The sequence below is a fragment of the Rhinichthys klamathensis genome, unplaced genomic scaffold (assembly GCF_029890125.1).
Source record: "Rhinichthys klamathensis goyatoka isolate OS25496 unplaced genomic scaffold, OSU_Roscu_1.1 h1tg000899l_1, whole genome shotgun sequence".
Classification (NCBI taxonomy): domain Eukaryota; kingdom Metazoa; phylum Chordata; class Actinopteri; order Cypriniformes; family Leuciscidae; genus Rhinichthys; species Rhinichthys klamathensis.
This window is the reverse complement of record NW_026607247.1, coordinates 39,951-56,613: the sequence shown is the minus strand read 5'-3', so window position 1 is coordinate 56,613 and position 16,663 is coordinate 39,951. Positions and strand designations below refer to the sequence as shown.

The 16,663-nt window shown below is 39.6% G+C and overlaps 2 protein-coding genes across 2 annotated transcripts; both read left to right on the top strand.

Moving 5' to 3' along the window:
• The first annotated feature begins 1,105 nt into the window (after positions 1–1,105).
• LOC130078516 (carnosine N-methyltransferase-like) lies at positions 1,106–8,114 on the top strand. Its single transcript, XM_056244051.1, has 8 exons — positions 1,106–1,287; positions 5,325–5,520; positions 5,659–5,825; positions 6,366–6,506; positions 6,811–6,989; positions 7,102–7,215; positions 7,323–7,426; positions 7,507–8,114. The coding sequence occupies exons 1-8, from the start codon at positions 1,139–1,141 to the stop codon at positions 7,681–7,683; spliced, it is 1,227 nt and encodes a 408-aa protein (XP_056100026.1). The 5' UTR covers positions 1,106–1,138; the 3' UTR covers positions 7,684–8,114.
• Positions 8,115–8,535: 421 nt separating this feature from the next.
• On the top strand, positions 8,536–15,051 carry wu:fa19b12 (uncharacterized protein LOC560551 homolog). Its single transcript, XM_056244041.1, has 2 exons — positions 8,536–8,925; positions 14,637–15,051. Exons 1-2 carry the CDS (start codon positions 8,539–8,541, stop codon positions 14,790–14,792), a joined length of 543 nt encoding a protein of 180 aa, XP_056100016.1. The 5' UTR covers positions 8,536–8,538; the 3' UTR covers positions 14,793–15,051.
• Positions 15,052–16,663: the final 1,612 nt, after the last annotated feature.

The following is a 16,663-nucleotide window of genomic DNA, read 5'->3' as shown; positions in this document are numbered from 1 at the left end:
TAGCTCAACGGCTAGAGAATATGCATTGCATTACATTGCACTGGCACTGTGAGAGTCGCGCGCTGAATGAATTCTCATGCTGTGTTCGAAATCGCACCATATTCCCTCATTCACTATTGCCTACCTATTACTCCACTCCACTAATATAGCCCACTCTAAGGAGTGCATGAAAACGAGTGAGGGAATTCGGACACTGGGTGCGCCGGAAGGGCTGCCGCATTTGCATTGTTTGTGCTTGCTGTTTAATTGAAACAGCAAACTGGCAGCTCCAGTAGTAGCCTAATAGATTTTTTTATCCTGAACTATGTCATGGAAACGTATAAACTTGTAACCGTTACCGTAATTAAAGAATTTAATAATCATTTAAAAAGGAATTTCTACCTGTATGATAGAAATTCCTGTACCTGTATCTGTATGATAGAAATAAAAACGACCTGCCACGGTTTGAAAAATGGATGAATGGACAGCTGCGGCGCCATCTCCTGGCGAGACGCGGGAGTTTATTCAGCGCGCGACTCTCACAGTGCATTATGGGCATTCTCTAGCCTTTGAGCGCATAGACATAAGAAAAAAACAAAAATAGAGGTAAAAGTACTTCTAGCAACTACGTCTACAATTTTGGTATTGACATAATGTCTGCTTAAATATTGCAAAGACAAATTTCTTTAATTTAATTTGAAAAGGCTACAGACATTGTATTTACACAATGGATGTTAAAAATGGTGATTTTGATTTGAAGACAATAGTAGTTCAAATTCTAAATGTGTTGCATAAATCATCACAGAGATATTTATTTACATGATACAACATTTCACTATCTGACACTGCTGTAGCCTATTCGTTATCGTACGACTAGTTAACGATTCATTCTATTAAAATGATAGGCTACTTGTGTTGTATGGAATCCTTTATACAGAGCTGTTTTTGTTTAGTATTCCTTTACATAAAAACAGATCATTTATAAACAAAGTTAATACATTGAATGTAGTTGACTTGACACAACACAACAAACTAGCGAATCGATCACGATCGGGATCACGATCAATGAACCCACAAATCGACTGTGCAGGTTCCATTATCTTCCCTGTATTCAGTTATGTTGCCGATTGTCGATTACTTACGCCTACAGTGAACGGCAATGGCTGACGGCAAGGATGAAACAGTAGCAGCTTCCAAAACAGAGGTATTTTACAACTATCGGGAAAGGATTACTTGTTCACCCGAGGAAGAGGCGCAATTAGAGAGACAGCATTTCTGGAATGTCATGAACGCGTTTAAATACTACAGGTAAACATTGCTGGTGCATCTAAGTCCCATCTGCTCAACACCAACACAAGATGAGCCACTGATATTTGAGCTTTCATTTTGAACATATATATATATATATATATATATATCTCCACTGCTTATAAAATTTGGATTTGAAATGTAAAATAACGCCTGCATCAATTGAAGTCCAGATTTGATAAATCAATCTATCTATCTATCTATCTATCTATCTATCTATCTATCTATCTATCTATCTATCTATCTATCTATCTATCTATCTATCTATCTATCTATCTATCTATTTAATCACCCCCCCCTCCGTCTCTCTCTCTCTCTCTCTCTCTCTCTCTCTCTCTCTCTCTCTCTCTCTCTCTCTCTCTCTCTCTCTCTCTCTCTCTCTCTCTCTCTCTCTCTCTCTCTCCCTCCCTCCCTCCCTCTCTCTCTCTCTCTCTCTCTCTCTCTCTCTCTCCCTCTCTCTCCCTCTCCCTCCATCCCCCTCTCTCAGATTCAGATTCAAATAGCTTCATTGGAATGGTGAAATAAATCTTTACATTGCCAAAGCATTAATAACACGATACAAAAAAAATAAAAAATAATAATGAATAATAAAATACAAATTTTACATAAAAAAACAGCAATTTTTTTTTAATCTTCTAATATGTATAACAGTCTCTCTAGGCATATTGTGAGTGTTGGTAGCTCTGTCCCGCTGGAGGCTCTTTTATCGTGTCAAGACCTCACATACCTGGCAGCCAGGTGTGAGCTTGCTGGGCTTTCTCCTAGCAGGTATGGGAGTTTGTCCATATTTGTTTTCTGATGTAATTCTTTTTGGTGGGTTGTGAAGTGAGGATAGAAAGTGTCCCTAATGTTTGTATAAGAAGGGCAGGATGTCAGCTCTGTTTCCACTTGATTCTCTGTGCAGTGAGGGCACAGCCGCTCTTCCTTTGGCAGCCAGGTCTGTCTGTGTCTTCCTGTCTCTATGGTGAGACTGTGTTCACTGAGTCTGTACATGCTCAGGACTTTTCTCAGTTTAGGGTCGCTCACTGTGCTCAGGTATCCTGCCAATTCATGTTTTCTGTTTAGGGCCAAATAGCATTCCAATTTGCTTTGTTGGGCCTTTGCGTATGTCCAATGTTGTAAGTATTTTTCTTTTTGTGTTTTAATTATTTGATTTGGTCTGGCTCTGATTTTATTGTCAGTTTGTGACGTCAGCTCTAAGACCAAGTTTTAGACAGATAGTCTCAGATCAAGTCTCTCTCTCTATCTATCTCTCTCTCTCTATATATAATATATATATATATAGATAGAGAGAGAGAGAGAGAGAGAGAGAGAGAGAGAGAGAGAGAGAGAGAGAGAGAGAGAGAGAGAGAGAGAGACTTGATCTGAGACTACCGTATCTGTCTAAAACTTGGTCTGATTTTTGCCATTGAGATGGATGGTAAAAAGTGTCCCAATCAACCTAAATTCAATATATAATATATATATACACTCACCGGCCACTTTATTAGGTACCCCATGCTAGTAACGGGTTGGACCCCCTTTTGCCTTCAGAACTGCCTCAATTCTTCGTGGCATAGATTCAACAAGGTGCTGGAAGCATTCCTCAGGGAGTTTGGTCCATATTGACATGATGGCATCACACAGTTGCCGCAGATTTGTCGGCTGCACATCCATGATGCGAATCTCCCGTTCCACCACATCCCAAAGATGCTCTATTGGGTTGAGATCTGGTGACTGTGGAGGCCATTTTAGTACAGTGAACTCATTGTCATGTTCAAGAAACCAATTTGAAATGATTAGAGCTTTGTGACATGGTGGAAGTAGCCATCAGAGGATGGGTACATGGTGGCCATAAAGGGATGGACATGGTCAGAAACAATGCTCAGGTAGGCCGTGGCATTTAAACGATGCCCAATTGGCACTAAGGGGCCTAAAGTGTGCCAGGAAAACATCCCCCACACCATTACACCACCACCACCAGCCTGCACAGTGGTAACAAGGCATGATGGTTCCATGTTCTCATTCTGTTTACGCCAAATTCTGACTCTAACATCTGAATGTCTCAACAGAAATCGAGACTCATCAGACCAGGCAACATTTTTCCAGTCTTCAACTGTTCAATTTTGGTGAGCTCTTGCAAATTGTAGCCTCTTTTTCCTATTTGTAGTGGAGATGAGTGGTACCCGGTGGAGTCTTCTGCTGTTGTAGCCCATCCGCCTCAAGGTTGTGCGTGTTGTGGCTTCACAAATGCTTTGCTGCATACCTCGGTTGTAACGAGTGGTTATTTCAGTCACTGTTGCCCTTCTATCAGCTCGAACCAGTCTGGCCATTCTCCTCTGACCTCTGGCATCAACAAGGCATTTCCGCCCACAGAACTGCCGCTCACTGGATGTTTTTTCTTTTTCGGACCATTCTCTGTAAACCCTAGAGATGGTTGTGCGTGAAAATCCCAGTAGATTAGCAGTTTCTGAAATACTCAGACCAGCCCTTCTGGCACCAACAATCATGCCACGTTCAAAGTCACTCAAATCAACTTTCTTCCCCATACTGATGCTCGGTTTGAACTGCAGGAGATTGTCTTGACCATGTCTACATGCCTAAATGCACTGAGTTGCCGCCATGTGATTGGCTGCTTAGAAATTAAGTGTTAACGAGCAGTTGGACAGGTGTACCTAATAAAGTGGCCGGTGAGTGTATATATATATATATATATATACACACTCACCTAAAGGATTATTAGGAACACCATACTAATACTGTGTTTGACCCCTTTTCGCCTTCAGAACTGCCTTAATTCTACGTGGCATTGATTCAACAAGGTGCTGAAAGCATTCTTTAGAAATGTTGGCCCATATTGATAGGATAGCATCTTGCAGTTGATGGAGATTTGTGGGATGCACATCGAGGGCACGAAGCTCCCGTTCCACCACATCCCAAAGATGCTCTATTGGGTTGAGATCTGGTGACTGTGGGGGCCATTCTAGTACAGTGAACTCATTGTCATGTTCAAGAAACCAATTTGAAATGATTCGAGCTTTGTGACATGGTGCATTATCCTGCTGGAAGTAGCCATCAGAGGATGGGTACATGGTGGCCATAAAGGGATGGAAATGGTCAGAAACAATGCTCAGGTAGGCCATGGCATTTAAACAATGCCCAATTGGCACTAAGGGGCCTAAAGTGTGCCAAGAAAACATCCCCCACACCATTACACCACCACCACCAGCCTGCACAGTGGTAACAAGGCATGATGGATCCATGTTCTCATTCTGTTAACGCCAAATTCTGACTCTACCATCTGAATGTCTCAACAGAAATCGAGACTCATCAGACCAGGCAACATTTTTCCAGTCTTCAACTGTCCAATTTTGGTGAGCTCTTGCAAATTGTAGCCTCTTTTTCCTATTTGTAGTGGAGATGAGTGGTACCCGGTGGGGTCTTCTGCTGTTGTAGCCCATCCGCCTCAAGGTTGTGCGTATTGTGGCTTCACAAATGCTTTGCTGCATACCTCCGTTGTAACGAGTGGTTATTTCAGTCAAAGTTGCTCTTCTATCAGCTTGAAACAGTCAGCCCATTCTCCTCTGACCTCTAGCATCAACAAGGCATTTTCGCCCACAGGACTGCCGCATACTGGATGTTTTTCCCTTTTCACACCATTCTTTGTAAACCCTAGAAATGGTTGTGCGTGAAAATCCCAGTAACTGAGCAGATTGTGAAATACTCAGACCGGCCCGTCTGGCACCAACAACCATGCCACGCTCAAAATTGCTTAAATCACCTTTCTTTCCCATTTTGACATTCAGTTTGGAGTTCAGGGGATTGTCTTGACCAGGACCACACCCCTAAATGCATTGAAGCAACTGCCATGTGATTGGTTGATTAGATAATTGCATTAATGAGAAATTGAACAGGTGTTCCTAATAATCCTTTAGGTGAGTGTGTGTGTGTGTGTGTGTGTGTGTATATATATATATATATATATATATATATATATATTCTCCCTTTAATTTACTTTGTCCTCTGTCCATATATATTGTGTCTCCCACTGTGTTCAGAATTCATGTTCACGAACGAGTGAATCGAGCCGAGCGGCAGTTCCGATGCCTTCCAGATCACCACCAGCAACTTTTGACAAACTTCCTGCCCAATCTGAGCAAGATCCGCTACTGTGTTGACCGAAACCAGGAGGTGATGCAGGCCATAGTGAACAACTGCCTAGATATGTTTGAGAACATGGAATATGGACAGGATGTAGGTGGCAATCAGTAGGTCTTACAATTAATAATGTTGTATTTTTTCATTTGGTTGTTGTGATGACAGAAGTGTGTTTTTTTATTATCCTGTTTAGTAGTAAGTCAATTAATCTAATAGTTTTCCTGCTTTTCAAAGGGTGACCCAAGGAAAGTACGGCCTTCTTCAACTTTTGACATGGACAAGCTGAAGTCAACCATAAAGCAGTTTGTCCGTGACTGGAGTGCAGCAGGAAAGGGTGAAAGGGACAGCTGCTACAAACCTATTATAGAGGAGATCCAGAGACTATTTCCTCCAGACCAGTGGTAAATATACTTTGATGTCATTCTGTAGTTAAGTATACGGTCCATTGTCGAAGTATAAGGTGCATGCAGTATCTATATACACTACTTAAAAAGTTTGGGTCAATAAGATTTTTGTAATGTTTTTGAAAGTTTCTTATGCTCACCAAGGTTTTATTTGATCAAAAATGCAGTAAAACAGTAATATTGTGAAATACTATTACAATGTCATTTATTTCCAGTGAATTTTCAGTATCATTCCTCCAGTCTTCAGTGTCACACGATACTTTAGAAATCATTCTAATATGCTAATTTGGTGCTCGATAGATATTTTTTATTATTATCAGTGTATTATCAAGCTTTTACTTGATATAGAAATCTTTTGTACTTTTGATCAGTTACCCTTGCTGAATAAAAATATTGACCCAAACTCTTGGAAAAATGTATTCTTTTTGGAAAAATGTCTGCTGATTAAATGAATTCAGCGTTCTTATGTTTTGTGTCAAATGGGCTCAACTTATAATTTGGAAAGAAATGAGTTTTGAGTTATATTTCTCTCTACAGTGATGTGTCCCAGGTAAGAGTGCTAGTGCCCGGGTCCGGTCTAGGTCGACTTGCATGGGAAATTGCTCATCTGGGCTATTCGTGCCAAGGCAACGAGTGGAGTTTCTTCATGCTCTTCTCCTCTAATTTTGTTCTGAATAGGTACAACACACTAAAATCTTCACAATTTAAGTAGTACCATTCACATAAATATAGCTTATTTTATATTTATTATATTTCTCTCTTGGTCTTAACAACATGTTGTAATAATACCCTGTTGGGGTACGCCCTCTATTTATCATTAGTGACATGTTGTGTAATTTAGAGGCATAAGGTAAAGTATACTAGAACTTGTATCCCTGGTTGAACTTCTTTGAGTTCTAGGACAGCAAATTTGAATCGAGCAATCAGAATGGTATATAACATCTGTAGTAAGGAGGAAACTAACTGATATTTTGTCTCTCAGGTGTGATGAGGAGAATGCTTTGACTCTGTATCCCTGGATTCACCAGTTCAGTAATAACAAAATGTCCTCAGACCAAACAAGACCTGTGTCCTTTCCTGATGTCAATCCACAGAGTCTTCCAGCAGACTCGGACTTCTCTATGGTCGCTGGAGACTTCCAGGAAGTATACAGTGACCCTGGTGAGTTTTTAAAAAAAAAAAATATAAACATCAACCTAATTGTAAATGGCACTTAAATGGAGACAGTAAAAGATCTGAAACTTGAACATTTTAAGTTGTATCTCCCATACAGAAATGTGGGATTGTGTTGCTACTTGCTTCTTCATTGACACTGCCCACAATGTTCTTGATTACATTGAAACCATCTGGAATATTCTAAAACCTGGTGGTGTCTGGATAAATTTGGGTAAGTCATATTCTGTATAATCTTAATCATTCACAGTCAAATGTTATCTACATTTGAAATGCTGAAAACAGGTGTGGTTGAAAGATTCTTTGTATTTGTTCTCAAAGGTCCACTACTTTACCACTATGAGAATATGGCTAATGAATTGTCCATTGAGCTGAGCTATGAGGACATAAAGGCTGTCCTTTTAAAATATGGATTTGTCCTAGAGGTAAACAGTTAATTATCAACTCTTTAAATTATTATTAACAGTAATACTGTTATAAACTGTTACTGTATTTCTTTTCACAGTTGGAGAAAGAGTCTGTGGCCAGCACATACACGGAGAACGATCGCTCCATGCTCAAATACCTCTACGACTGTGTTTTTTTTATTGTACGGAAACCTGCAGAACAGTTGATGAATGGAGATCAGACACCTAAAGATGGCCAGATTGAGGATTCTTTACAGATAAGAAACTCAACATGATGTTTAGAAGGCTGAACTTCTGGCTGAATTCACAGACAAATGGCCCAAATAATAAACTGAGGATTTTAATCATGAATGTCAGCATTATGTTCCTGGTAATACAATAAGACTGGAGCTTTATTATGTACTGAATAATTTCAGACATTTACCAAAAATATGTCATGTTTTGGTGCATTGCTTTGCAGTCATATTCCTCAGGATTCAGGTGCTGCTTCACATCTTACTAATGCCGCTTGTCACTCCACACATACATTTCAGTGTTTTTCTTGCAATTGTTTACACTACCACAGTTTTCATGTCCAAAATCGTATTCACAGAGCCTACTCTGGATCTTGACTTGCGCAGTTACTCCAGCCCCTCTGAGGAAACTTGCTGGCCATTAAAATTGTATTAGTTGGTAGCACTAAAATAAAGTTGTTTTAAACTTAACAGATTTTCATGATCTTGTACATACTGTAATAAAACTGTTTTACAATTAAGAAAATTTGGAATATTGTTGCATATACAAAGACTGTATGTAAGCCTTTAAGACTGTTAATTGTTCACCACACAAATTTCACATTAGTTATTAGGAAGTTAGTTAATGTGTTTTAACATTTACTCTTATAGTTGATATCATATCATTCACAACCGTTTAGCTTTTTGCTATATAATAAAATAAACGATGTTGTTGTTCGACCTCTCTGGCCACAGAGGGCGCTGTATTCAAACATGCGGTTCAACTTCAGTTACGACACAACTGAACTGTCGTAAATGGCTAGAATATTGAATGCCGCTCTGCGTACTAAAAAAAAGTCTTACCGCTCTTCTTTTGTATAGGCTAAGTTTTAACTTTTCTGAAGTTAGGTCGCACAAATGACCAAGCGGAGAGCAGAGAACATTTTGCCTCCCGAAATCCCCAGTAAAAGAAGTTTTCGGTTTCTCTTCAACATCGACAAACCTGTCGCAGGTGTGAATTTGATCCAAAACGCTAATCCATCCTCGTTGTTGTCATTCTCTGGACAACGCGGCAGGAAAAGACCAAAGTTTCTCGATGACCCGCTGGATGCCATTAACCTACCGAGAAAAGTGGCTGCAAACATGATTGATTCAGTGCTGGCAGATAAGAACACATGCAAGCCTAGAACATTCGAGGATGCTGGTAACGTTAGATCTGCTGTCACGCGGCGGTCATCTTGCGCGCTTCAAACTGAGTCAAATAAACTGCCAGACGAAGAAAATAACCTTACTGCAGGAGACAAGGTAAAGTTTCACACAAACAAGTGCAAAGTCATAAAACTGTAGCTATGTTTCCATCCACACGTTTTTATCCGCATTAAGTGATATCGAATGAAAAATGCCTTATGGAAACAGTAAAATTCGATTGAATTTCATATCGACTCAAATGAAATACGATCGGTCATCGGATTTTATCTTGATCGATAAATTATACGGCTTATGTGATAAACGCGGATGGAAACGTTATTATGGTGCAATCCATTTTGCCTAGTAAAACTTTGTTCGCAAATGTTGGCTTGAATGTTGTGCAATTCGGTGAGAAAATGAATGGAAACACCTTAACATGTCTCAAATCAATTCGATATACCAATTTGATCGCAAAACAGCATGTGACGTCATTACACACAGTTTTTTTCTCTGCTTTAAAGCCGTTTGATGGAAACACACTTTCACCAGCTTTATTCGCATGAGTTTTTTTTTTTACCGAACTTCAGATAATTCGATTGACAAGATGGATGGGAACATGTGTGGCGTCCCGTAGAATACTGTGCAATGATGGCAGATTAACATATGGTGGCCTATCTATCTATCTATCTATCTATCTATCTATCTATCTATCTATCTATCTATCTATCTATCTATCTATCTATCTATCTATCTATCAAGGCTTAGATTAAGCCAGGATTAGACCTTTGTTCAATTAGGACATTTAAGTAGTTTTTATAAACGTGCCTTAGAAAAAAACATCACTGGTGTGCATCTTGAAACAAAACAATGGCACTAACATATTTTAAAGGGGTCCCGTCCTATTATGCTTTTCCACTTTAGTTAGCTAGTGTGTCATGTAGCTGTTTGAGCATATAAAATATCTGCAAGGTTAAAGCTCAAGTCCACTCCAAAGGTAGGCTATATTTTATTTAACAGAATCCCCTTTCAAGAACTAACGTTACAACAAACGACTCGTTTGGACTACAACGCACTTTTTCCGGATTGTATGAAGTCATAATGTTCCTAGATGTCATTGACTAAAACAATCTTTTGAAGATTAAATGTTTGTAAGGCTAACCTATTTTGCTTTCGAATCTTATCAAGTATGATATAACAGCTATTATTAAAACATAAAATACCTTATATATAATTAGATTAATACTCTCATGGTAATTATAGCTAAAAACCATTAAGTTTTAATTTACTTTAGAGTTTCATACTAAAAATACTTTAAAAACTGAGAAAAACAAACATGATGACTTGCGTGTCTGGTGATAGGCCTATGTTATATGATCTGTATGCCTTATCACTAGGTGGCGATAGTGCAGTTTAAAAGCGAGGAAAGTGAAGCAGAAGAAGAGCAGTACAAGTGATGCAATCAAGGGGGTAATCCAGCAGCCGGAAAGCGTACCTTCCATGGGGGCAGCCATTGGCTAGCAACCCTTCACCTGCTGGTAGCATTCCATTGACTACCATTCATTTTGGCTTCACTTTGACAGTGAATAACTTTACATCTGAGGCGTTTAAAGACTCCATTTGTCCATTATTTATTTCTAAAGAAACAACAATGTTACACGTTATGGCCCCGTAGAAGCCGTATTTCTAAAAATAGGCTTAACGATTGCGTCATAACCACGCGACTCTGTCGCACAGTAGAGAAATTTCCGTATAGACAGGAGGAGAAGCTCACAGGCAATCGGGGGTCGTGGAGGCATAAAGTCAAGGGAGAAGCCCAGAGAAAGTCATAAAGCTGATCCTGCTGCTAGCTCATGGACAGCTCACTCACGCTCTCCGTCTCTGCAAAATTCGTAAGGAAATGATTCAGATTCCTCTTGGCACAGCTACTAGAACTGTCAGACAGGTTGCTCACGCCACTTCTACGTCGTCAAGCTCAGTTTGAGCCTGCGCAGTACGCTCAGCCATCAGGAAGTGAGTGCTTCTAATTGACTTCACTTTTCTCCGTTGAGGTCTATGGTGTCGCTGTGTCCATTTTTTTTACTGTCTATGGATGCAATGTGAAACGTCATGAATGGCTGTTTCATTTTAGGGGTGTAACTTGAGGTAGGGGGTGTAATTTGAAGGGCCGCGGTTTGTAGTACTGTGGGACGCAGTCAGACACACTTGAAAAATGTGGCTAGGCCTGGTTGAGCTGCGCTAGATAAGATGAAGATTGTTGCCGCTGTCTAAGGCTGAAAAACTGGTTAATTTATTTTTAACACTGTTCCTGAACATTATAACATCAACGTTTGTTTGTGTGCTGGACATTTTACTTAGAACAGCTTCCTTAAGGGAGTACAATGCAGGTTATACGCACAAAAGCTTCTCCTGTCTCCTTTTGTCGGGACAATCTGTTGTTTACGGATCACAACTTGTAAGTAGTATTTGTAGTTGTTTTTTCTATTCACACTTTGCAGTCACGTGACTACCATAGATACCTGGCGGGCAACAAACGCTGACAAAATGGCGACAAACAGTGGCCAGCCAGGGGAATTGCAGCCTTGCAAATTTTCAATACTACAATCAATTAACTATTTAGAGTAGACCATATGTCACCGAATGTTAAAATTAGATATCAAGAAAAGATTAACATACTCGGAACGTAGTACACAGTACCTGCTGATGTTTTCATTGCTTTGAAGCTGGCAAAGTCTCTACCAGACTTGGAGTTTGGAGATATTTACATATATCTTATAGAGAATCCGTCACCTTACACCGCACAAAAAATGAAAGCCTACAAAAGTACAGATAGCTATCTATTTTTCAAGCGTGGATGGGTTAACAACGCTGTCGTATGGCAGATGAAAAACAGGAATATCTTCATAATCAAAGCAAAGGTCCGTTTGCTAATGTTTGCAGCTATACACAAAGTGACATCTGTTCCATCGTGTGATGAAGTCTTCATCTGAATATGTACACCCTGCCTGCCGGCGAATGGCAGCTTGAATAATAAAAAATAAAAACTTATGCCAACTGTATCATATGGCTAGCAGGATGTCAAACATTGTAGCCTACCTGCTTATCCACTCCACATAGCATCAGACAAGAGCAACGAAATATGCGTATAATCCTGTTAGCAATCTTTTAGGCTGTAATGTAGTATAGTAATAAGTGTACGATAGTATGCATGCAAAGTAACTGTAAGTAAGTAATAAGTAGACGCAGTGCAACAGTAACGTGGTGTAATTCATTCTCCATCTATTCATCTTCTCATATCAAATCAAATCACATACAGATGACAAAACGCCAACTTTTGTATATTAAAACTGACGACGTCCTGGCAAGATCCTTGATTAGTTTACTGGGTTTCGTTGCTAGAGAATGACGTTCTTGCCCGCCAGCCAGTACTTGTGACGTCACGTGCAAAGTATGAATTAAAGGGTTAGTTCACCCAAAAATGAAAATTCTGTCAGTAATTACTCACCCTCATGTTGTTCCAACCCCGCAAAACTTTCGTTCATCTTCGGAACACAAATTAAGATATTTTTGATGAAATCTAAGAGCTGTCTCACTCCTTCATAGGCTGCTAGGTAATTGCATCTGCCGGCCCAGAAAAGTTAGTAAAAACATCGTTAAAATAGTCCAAGTGACTACAGTGGCTCAACCTTAAGGCTACGTCCACATTAATCCGTATACATTTGAAAACGGCGTTTTCGTTTAAAAACGCTCTCCGTCCACACTAGCGTTTTCAGGCGTTTCAGTGTAGGGCTGTCACTTGTGAAAAAATCCTGTTCGATTTTTTGAGACATAAGTGTTCATTGAATCGATTGTAAAATCGATTTTCCATGTCTAAAGACGTTTCCATTTTCATCACCAAATACAGGCAAATCCACGGACACCTAACAGGCATTAGGACGAACGTAAAGAGGGCGCTTGAGACGCGCAAGTCAGCAATATTTCTGATGATTTATTGGCGTGAAGTTTCGTGCACAATGAGCGCAACATTCAGAGATTGAAATTAACACCCTCCAACCCACCAAATGCGGGTGAAGAGGGAACTTTGAACTTTGGCGGGAAACTCTGTCAAATCACGAGCCAATCTGGCGTATTTCTATGTTTATATACGCAAATATGTGCAAATATGTATATGTGCAAATACGCAACTCGTGAGTCCTCATGATATATTAAATACAGCGTATTGAGCAGAATCTGCGCATTTCTGGCTTACTTGAACACACACGTCACTACGCAACAAATAACGGCGCGCTTATTCACTTGCATTTAAGTAATAGCGAATATTAAAAAGCATTTGGTTAACAGAAAAGACATTGTTATTTTCCGCCATCCTACATGTTCTGTGTGCTGTATTGATCTGTCCACCTAAAACACATTTTTGGTAAAAAAAAAAAAAAAAGGCCATTAAAATCGATTCCCTATTTTCGTTTTCGATACTTGTGTTGGTTGGTCCGATCGATTGTGCAATCGATTTTCGAACGTAAAGTGACAGCCCTATTTCAGTGTGGATGCGAAACTTCTAAATTCACCTTACTGCGCATGCGTGAAACCTCACAAAAGCTCACCGAGATGACACAGATGGAAAAATAAATAATAAAGTTATCGCGCAAAATATTTTATTTAGCAAAATATCTCACCATCACTGATGCGTCCAGGTCGCACTCAGTCACCATATGTTTGGTCTAAAACGCAACTGCTCTCCTGTATTGCCGCAGGACAGCAAATGTGAGTACATTTTCTGTCATCTGTGCAGGACTGTGATATGAAGAGTGTGCAAAGTAACATATTTTAGCAACAGCGTAAAAGTGAATAGCACATAACAGGCACAATACCGGTAAACATGAATATCTATTGGTACAACATGGATCACATGACTAAACTTACGTCATCGTTTTCAAATACCTCCGGCTTCACAGTCCACACTACAACGCAAAAACGGCGGTTTAAAATTTATCCGCTTTGGGGAATTTACTTAAATTGACTTAAAACGCCGTCTCAGTGTGGACGGAAGGCCAAACCGGAGAGAAAAATATACTTTTTCAAACAAAAACGTATTAGTGTGGACATGGCCTAAGTTTATCAAGCGACGAGAATACTTTTTTCTGCGCAAAAACCCCCCCAAAATAACGACTTTATTCAACTATTCATTTTCTTCGATGTGGGCCTCTGATGTGCGTTCACGAGAGCACCACGACGCATGTGCGAGAACTGAAAAGATGTTCTGCGTATCTATCTGAACCCAGAGCCGTTAAACATCACTCTGAAATGTCCTGTGAAATCCGTGCTTGCAAAGTCCGTGCTTGAAATCCGTTCTGCATTTTCCTATTGTTCGTTAACATTGGTTAACGAATTGGTTTGAAATTGACGCCATCTTTAATATTTACATCTGAGTAGAGGTTGCGGTTATGGTACATTTTCCAAACACGCGCTAAGCATTGCGAGTCACAACACACTGGGCCAGCTAACCAATCACAGCACATTTCATATTTTGGAAGGAGGGACTTTATCGAAAACGACGCTTTCAACTAGACTGGGGAGAGAGGAGCTGCAATAATGTAAAAAAAATGTGTTTTTAATGGGACCCCTTTAAGATCAGTGCAAGTTGCTTTCAGTAAAAACTGCTCAAACATGCATTTTAGTCTGGGACTTGGCTTAATCCTTGTCTGTGAAACCAGGGGCAAAACTATCAAACTTTCAGGTACTTTTAGCATATTCTATTAAACTTCACCCTTGTTGGTGCAAATGTTTGCTGTAGTAAATGCTTTGGATATTTAGCTCTGCTTGTATCCCACTAGGCGATGCACACAGATGAGGACCTCTCTCCATTCAATTCCTTCCAGTTCTGGCAGGTTCCACTGCCTGAGTTGGATCTCTCTCTCTTGGAGACTGAACCCTCAGCTGGGTCCTGCACAGCCTCTTCCACCAAAGACTTAGAGGCGATGGAAACCTGAGGAGATCGCCAATGCACAGTGACAGGTTCATTCTTGTTTAGATGTTGTGTTGCCAAATTACGCGACTGGACATGAGATGATTCCCCCTGATCTGCACTAGATGAATGTATGAACAAAGCCGTGTGCTTTGTATTGTTTGTAAGCCTCCAGCACAAGCAACACAACACATCATGGTCATGTGACCTCAGTCCTCTCCTATTTGGTTCATGTGCTCAGAAGTGTGAAAGCATAATGCTGTATATATTGAACTGATCATGTATGGGTTTTTTTCTGTTAGTAGCTGTAAAAGTTTAAACTTTTGAAGGTGACACAAAGCCTTTCTTTAGCTTGAATGTTTGCTAAATGTTGAATGTTAGCTGTTTATGGTGCTTAAAAGGTATTTGTCACTTTTATTCTTTAGTTAATGTTTTTTTTATATATATAAAATTTGGGGCTGTGTTCCTTTCCTCTAACCAAAATGATCTTTTTGACAACAGTATTTGGTGCTTCTGAACTTAGTAGATGGAGCAAGAGCTTTGTATGTTCCATTGGCCTGTAACTGCAGTGTTTTTGAAATTGCCCAACAGCAATAAAATTTCTTTTTTAAATGCCTGATATTGGCTTGCCTTACATTGTCTTTGGTGCCTGTCTAGTTTCATGATTCTTCTTTTCGACATTGTAAAGTACATTACAGTTAACATTTACAGTTGGACTACGGTCCATTGAGTAGACATGATCTCTTTCCTCATTCCTCATCCAAAGGAAGTGAAACATACCTGTTTCCACCCTGTTGTGTCAGGTGCTCATGACCTTTGGTCTAGGAGGGAATAAGCGCTGAGAGCATTCCAGCTTTATCAGGAGATTGCATCGCAAGTGATCAGCATGGAGATAGTCATGCTCATCTGCTAAGCTAAAATAAGCTTGCAAGTAAAATGATACAATGGTAAGCCAAGTTTTGATACTTTGTCCCATTTAGGTGGTCCTCTGGGAATACATGGAAATATCTGTAAATGGGATGTGCATGAAAGATGAAAACAATGCGGTCTTGTTAGGATTTAAGCTAGTGAAACAGCTCAGTACTTAGAGACACGCTTTAACCTCAAGGACAACAAAAGAAAATACCAAAAACCTAATATCGAGCTCACTGTAGAGGTCGTTTTCCTCTTTCCAATCATTTAGTATACTAGACAAATTTGTTTTAGACTTAACTGGTGCATGGCAACAGTTGTTGTCAGGGCAAGTTCTGGGTGGCACAATTCAAAAGATTGACCATTAATTTTTTTTTTACTAGAAATAAAAATGAAAGCATGTGAGAATCAAGCTCCACACCTCTGATGACAGGTGAGAGGTTTTTGTATTATTATTTAAATGAATACATATTTTACATGATGTAGCCTGCATTACTGTTATGGAAAGTGGAAAAAATATTAAATATATTTTTAAGGCGACAGATTTTCTCTACAGCAAAATATATATGGCATCCATCAGCCAATCCGATTTCATAAGATGTTAGAAAAAATTAACAACAGCAAATTTTCAGTAAACTTGGTGGGCTAGTCATGGGTCAGAAGCATGCAAAGTTTCATCCGGTTTGGACAGAAGAGGGCGCTATAACAGTGGGAAACAATTTACATACCAGTAATACATCTAAATGGCACGGATTTGGTGTTAAAACTGTATTATTAACTATTAATAATATAATTATATGAATAATCGCGAGTTTATGTGCAAAAATCCCAATGACTGCTACTTGCAACTATATTAGCAACTTATTTTGCAGAAATGAAAATTTTCATAACTAAACATTGTTTGTTTGTAAAGATGCATTGCCATCTCGTGATTGTCTGGCCTGACACAGGTGTTCTGACGATTCATGCTACCCATCGAGATTT